This window comes from Etheostoma cragini, chromosome 13, assembly GCF_013103735.1.
Source record: "Etheostoma cragini isolate CJK2018 chromosome 13, CSU_Ecrag_1.0, whole genome shotgun sequence".
NCBI lineage: Eukaryota > Metazoa > Chordata > Actinopteri > Perciformes > Percidae > Etheostoma > Etheostoma cragini.
Window position 1 is genome coordinate 26072019 of NC_048419.1, and position 6081 is coordinate 26078099.

The 6081-nt window shown below is 46.7% G+C and overlaps 1 protein-coding gene across 1 annotated transcript in view; it reads left to right on the forward strand.

The window, feature by feature from the left end:
* The window catches only part of oatx (organic anion transporter X), a 13481-nt gene that overhangs the window by 7105 nt on the left and 295 nt on the right, over positions 1-6081 (forward strand). Inside the window, exons 6-12 of the mRNA XM_034890898.1 lie at positions 1643-1746; positions 2269-2423; positions 2537-2705; positions 3575-3698; positions 4087-4202; positions 4906-4960; positions 5627-5833. Coding sequence (XP_034746789.1) covers positions 1643-1746; positions 2269-2423; positions 2537-2705; positions 3575-3698; positions 4087-4202; positions 4906-4960; positions 5627-5833 — 930 coding nt within the window. The remainder of the gene's footprint in view (positions 1-1642; positions 1747-2268; positions 2424-2536; positions 2706-3574; positions 3699-4086; positions 4203-4905; positions 4961-5626; positions 5834-6081) is intronic.

A 6081-nucleotide genomic window follows, 5' to 3' on the forward strand; every position in this document is an offset into this window, starting at 1 on the left:
AAATACATTCATACAAAATCCATTTTATAAGTCATTTTTTCTGGATTTTTTCTGTTCTAAGTTGAGACATGAGGCTAGAGTACTGTTTTAGTGTGTAGCCCCTATAATATGCTTACAGTAGTGCTTTTTATACATTTTTCAGATCATTTACTTGGACGGAAATAGAAATTCTGTGTTCTAACCTCTGTAGCTCTGTGTCAGTAAGGCTTAGTGTCACACTGCCACTAGAAACAACAAGTTGAGAGTGTTAACTTCCCAATGAACTCAGGATCATCCCAGAGGGCCAAAGCATGTGGAAACTGCAGCACTTTTTTAAGGGTAAAAATTTAGGCGAGAAAATCATATATTTTCAAGTGATTTTCAAGAGGTGAGAGTAAAACAGAGATCATGCAGTTTGGCCCCACTAACTCTATGAAAGTCTTGGGCCCCCTCAGTGATTTTGTGCATCCTGTTGTAATTAACCTTGGCGTAAAAATAGACTTGACAAACAAATAAATGCAGTTGTAAAATCTAGTTTTTATCATCTTCGCCTTTTTGCTAAAGTTAAACTGTTTTTGTCTTTTAACAGTTTTGAACAAGCTATACATGCTTTTATTTCTTCTCGTTTAGACTACTGTAATGCACTTTATATCGGTATAAGTCACAAAGCACTTCAACGCTTACAGTTAGTCCAAAATTCTGCAGCACGTCTTTTAACTAGAACCAAAAAGCGCGCTCATATAACTCCATAACTTCATATAACTCCATATAACTCCATATAATTCCATATAACTTCATTTAACTTCATATAACTCCATATAACTCCATATAACTCCATATAATTCCATATAACTTCATTTAACTTCATATAACTCCATATAACTCCATACAATTCCATATAATTCCATATAACTTCATATAACTCCATATAACTCCATATAATTCCATGTAACTTCATATATTTTTATATAACTTCATATAACTGCATATAACTCCATATAATTCCATATAACTTCATATAACTTCATATAACTCCATATAACTCCATATAATTCCATATAACTTCATATAACTTCATATAACTCCATATAATTCCATATAACTCCATATAATTCCATATAACTTCATATAACTTCATATAACTTCATATAATTCAATATAACTTCATATAACTTCATATAACGTCATATAATTCCATATAACTTCATATAACTTCATATAAGTCCAATTCTTGGCTCATTGTACTGGCTTCCTGTATGTTTTAGGATTGATTTTTAGATTTTATTGTTTGTTTTTAAAGCTGTGAATGGACTGGCCCCAACATATATCTCGGACCTCATCCAGATTTATAGGCCACCGCGGTCCCTGAGGTCAGAGAGCCAGCTCCAGCTTGTGGTACCCAAGCCAAGACTTACAACTCGGGGGGACAGGGCCTTTACTTTGGTTGGACCTAAACTCTAGAAGTTTTCTGTGCAGCACTTTGGTAACTTTGTGTTTGTAAAATGTGCTATAGAAATAAAGTGGATTGGATTAAATATCTCCCTGTCTGTCTCTCTGTCTGTTGTCTGTCTCTCTCCCTGTTTGTCTCTCTGAACCTTTCTGTCTCTCACTCTGTCTGTTGTCTGTCTCTCTGAACCTGTCTCTTTCACTGTCTGTCTCTCAGTGGGAGCTGGTGTGTTCTCTGCGTCCTCTGAAGCAGATGATCCAGACCATCTACATGGGCGGCGTGTTGTCCGGCGCCGTCATCTACGGCGGCCTCTCAGACAGGTGAGACTCTCATGTCCTAGTGGCTTCATGTCCTAGACCCTCTCTGTCTGTCCCTCTCTGTCGAGTTAGGTAAGAGCTGTCCCCTCTCCCTCTCTGTCTGTCCCTCTCTGTCGAGTTAGCTAAGAGCTGTCCCCTATCCCTCTCTGTCTGTCCCTCTCTGTCTCTGTCACAACAGAGCAGAATGACAGGGTGAGAGACACAGGTTAGAAAAGACACATGAGACATAGGTGTGAACTAAAATCAGGCCAGTGAGATCTGTCTCTCCCTCTGTCTTCCTCTCTGGCTGCCACTGTTTGTCTCTCTCTGTCCGTCTCTCTCTCTGCCTGCCTGTCTCTCTGTCTGTCTCTCTGCCTGCCTGTCTGTCTCCCTCTCTGTCTGTCCCTCTCTGTCTGTCTCTCTGCCTGCCTGTCTGTCTCCCTCTCTGTCTGTACCTCTCTGTCTCCCTCTCTGTCTCCCGGTCTGTGTCCCTCTTTGCCTGCCTGCCTTTCTCTCTGTCTGTGTCTCTGACTGTCTATCTCTCAGGTTTGGGAGGCGGTCTATCCTGATCTGGTCCTACCTGCAGCTGGGGATTCTGGGTTGTAGCTCCGCCCTCTCCCCATCCTACACGGTCTACTGCGTCTTCAGGTTCCTGAGTGGGATGGCGGTATCTGGCATCATCCTGAATGCAGTCTCTCTAAGTACTTGCCTTTCTGTCTCTCTGCCTGACGGTCTGCCCATCTGTCTGTCTGCCAACCTTCTGTCTGCTCACCTGTCTGCCATCCTGTCTGTCTGCCCACCTGTCTGTCTGCAGAGGTGGAGTGGATTCCGACCAGAGAGAGGACGCTAGTGGGCACACTCACCTCCTTCTTCTTCACTTTTGGTCAGGTGATCCTGGCGGGGCTCGCCTATTGGCTGAGAGACTGGAGGAAGCTGCAGGTGGTTGTCTGTGCCCCCCAGTTCCTGTTCTTTGCCTACAGCTGGTCAGTAAAGGTCATGTGATCCTCTGATGCTCAGATAAGCAGGAGCATCATGGGAGTTCTGACACATAACATGGCAATAACAATAAGAATCAAAATAGTTTTTGAAAATCTGTGCTGCAGTTGCAAAAATTGTACAAATATCAAGTAGAAATATACATAAAAAAATATAAGGAGTGTGACCTTGTGGATCATTTTGAGTTTGTTGGCGTTCGTCACCCTCACCCTGTTGCCCCAGTATGCAACTGGCCACCACAGACTCCTTAAACATCCTCAGTATCGTATTGCAGGTGTTCAAGGACCTCAGCCTCCTCAGAAAATAGAGACACTTCAGTCCTTCCTGGCTGGAGTGTTCCTGGTCCTTTCTGTAGAGGGCTGGAGTGTTCCTGGGCCCTCCTGTAGAGGGCTGGAGTGTTCCTGGTCCTTCCTGTAGAGGGCTGGAGTGTACCTGGTCCTTCCTGTAGAGGGCTGGAGTGTTCCTGGTCCTTCCTGTTGAAGGCTGGAGATTTCCTGGGCCCTCCTGTGTTCTTGCTCCTCCACCTTGTCCACACTGACCCACTGGATGGAAACAAGGCTCACTGGTGTCTTGGTTCCAGTGAGGCTGAGTCGTCTGCTCTCTGATTGGGCGGCTGGTCCTGATATTTCTGCTCTGTGATTGGTCATTTACTTCTCTGAGTGTTCGACTCTCTGATTGGTCAGGTGTTTCTCTGAGTCTGCTCTGTGATTGGTCAGGTGGTTTTCTGAGTGTTCGGCTCTCTGATTGGTCAGGTGGTTTTCTGAGTGTTCGGCTGATAGGTCAGGTGGTTCTCTGAGTGTTCTGCTATATGATTGGTCAGGTGCTTCTCTGAGTGTTCTGCTCTCTGATTGGTCAGGTGGTTCTCTGAGTCTGCCCGCTGGTTGGTCCTGAACCGCCGGTCTGATGAGGCGTTGAAGAGTCTTCACCGAGTTGCTCGAATCAACGGAAAACCAGAGATGGTCAACAAGCTAACCCTGGAGGTAACCTGTCTGTCTCTCACCTGTCTTTCCGTCTGTCTCTCAACTGTCTTTCTATCTATCTCTCACCTGCTTGCCTGCCTGCCTGTCTGTCTGTCTCTCTGTCGGTCTGTCTCTCTGTCTCTCACGTGTCTGTCTCTAACCTGCCTGCCTGTCTGTCTGCTGTCAGTTCTCACCTGTCTGCATGCCTGCCTGCCTGTCTGTCTCTCACCGGTCTGTCTGCCTGTCTGCCTGCATGCCTGTCTGTCTGCCTGTCTGCATGCCTGCCTGCCTGTCTGTCTCTCACCGGTCTGTCTGCCTGTCTGCCTGTCTGCCTGCCTGCCTGTCTGTCAGTCTGTCTTTGTGTCTGTCTTCCAATCAGAGGCTGAGCTGTGTACCATGTGACCTGCAGGTCCTGACCTCCCACATGAGGAAGGAGATTGAGTCGAGTCGTTCTTCATTGACGGCGTTTGACCTGCTGAGGACGCGAGGCATGAGACGCATCTCGGTGTGCCTTGTCTTCGTCTGGTACCTGCTCATTTACATAAACATTTACGTATGGACAGGCTTATTTACAAATATTAATTTACATATGGATCGACTCATTTACATATGTACCTGCTTATTTACATTAATTTACATACCTGCTCTTTTACACACACCTCCTTGTAAGACACAGTCTTAACAGATTCATGTCAAAGACAGAAATGGGATAAATACAGAAGCTATAATAAATAATGTGATAATAATATTAATAATAATAAACAATCTAATTTTTAAATCTGTTTATTGATCCCCAATGGGGAAATTACAATTTACACTCTGTGTCCACACTTTGTTAGTTATCACACACAGTCCTGAACTACACACACATGCTCAGGGTCTATACATGCATTGATGGAGAGATGTCAGAATGGGGGGGCTGCCAGCTGAACCAGCGCCCTGAGCGGTTGGGGGGGTACGGTGCCTTGCTCAACAACACCTGGCAGTGCCCAGGAGGTGAACTGGCATCTCTCCAGCCACCAATCCACACTCCCTCCTTTTTTTGTCCATACGGGGACTTGAACCAGTGACCCTCTGGTTCCCAACCCAACTCCCTATGGATTCAGCTACTGCCACCCCAAAAACAGGATCCAGGTTCAGATCCAGGTTCCTTTGTATGATTTGTTTGACCAGAACATCGTTCTGATCCAGTGCAGGTTGGACGTTAACTCTCCGTCTTCCTCTGCAGGTTCTCCACCAGTTTTGCTTACTACGGTTTGGCGATGGACCTGCAGAAGTTTGGGGTGAGTCATATGATTAGCATCAATGCTAAATGAGAGCTAACCACACATCAGGGGTCAGCACCCTTGGGTGCCTGGTCTTTGGTGCCCACCGCGATCAGAGTGGCTCCGAGAACCGACTTCTGCTCACCTGGAGCCCGTTACTGCAACACATCCCACATTTTCACAAAATCTTGGATGTGCTCGTCAATCAGACCCCCCGAACAAGGTCCCCCAGTCCCCAAGACCCTCCGCACACAGTCCCCCAGTCCCCTAGACCCCGCGCACACAGTCCCCCAGACCCTCCGCACACAGTCCCCGAGTCCCTCCGCACACAGTCCCCCAGACCCTCCGCACACAGTCCCCCAGAGCCTCCGCACACTGTCCCCTAGACCCCCCGCACACAGACCCCCAAACCCCCAGTCCCACAGTCCCCCAGTCCCCCCTGCACACTGTTCCCTAGTCTTTCAGACCCTCCATACACAGTCCCCCCCTCACACAGTCCCCCATTCCCACAGTCGCACAGACCAACTGTCCCCCAGACCCCCCGCACACACTCCCCCGGTCCCCCAGTCCGCATGTGAGTCATATCACGGTAAGCACCGCATGGAGAAGTTAGAGAAGGTACAAAGGCCAAAGGTTAACACCTATAACCCTTCCTGTCCTCCTATTGGCTGTTGTCTGTTCCAGGTTAGTATCTACCTGATGCAGATCATCTTTGGAGCCGTCGATATTCCCGCCAAATTGTTGGCTCTGGGCATGCTCAGTTACCTGGGGAGGAGGGTCTCTCAGGCAACCTGTCTCTTCCTGTCGGCACTTATTATCTTTGCCAACATCTTTGTCCCGGCAGGTAACACTCACACACAGGCTACACACACAGATAAGACTTACACACAGGTAAAACACACAGGTAACACTTAACACAGGTAACACTTACACACAGATAACCCTACACAGGTAATACACACAGGTAACTCTTACACACAGGTAACAATTACACACAAGTAATACACACATGTAACTATTACAAAACTAATAATCAATTTCTTGACAAGCAGTCGGGGAAAAAAGCTTTAATACACTTAAGGAATAAACACACACATTAGTAGTATTAGTACTAGTTCTAGTACCTCTCAGTACCCCCC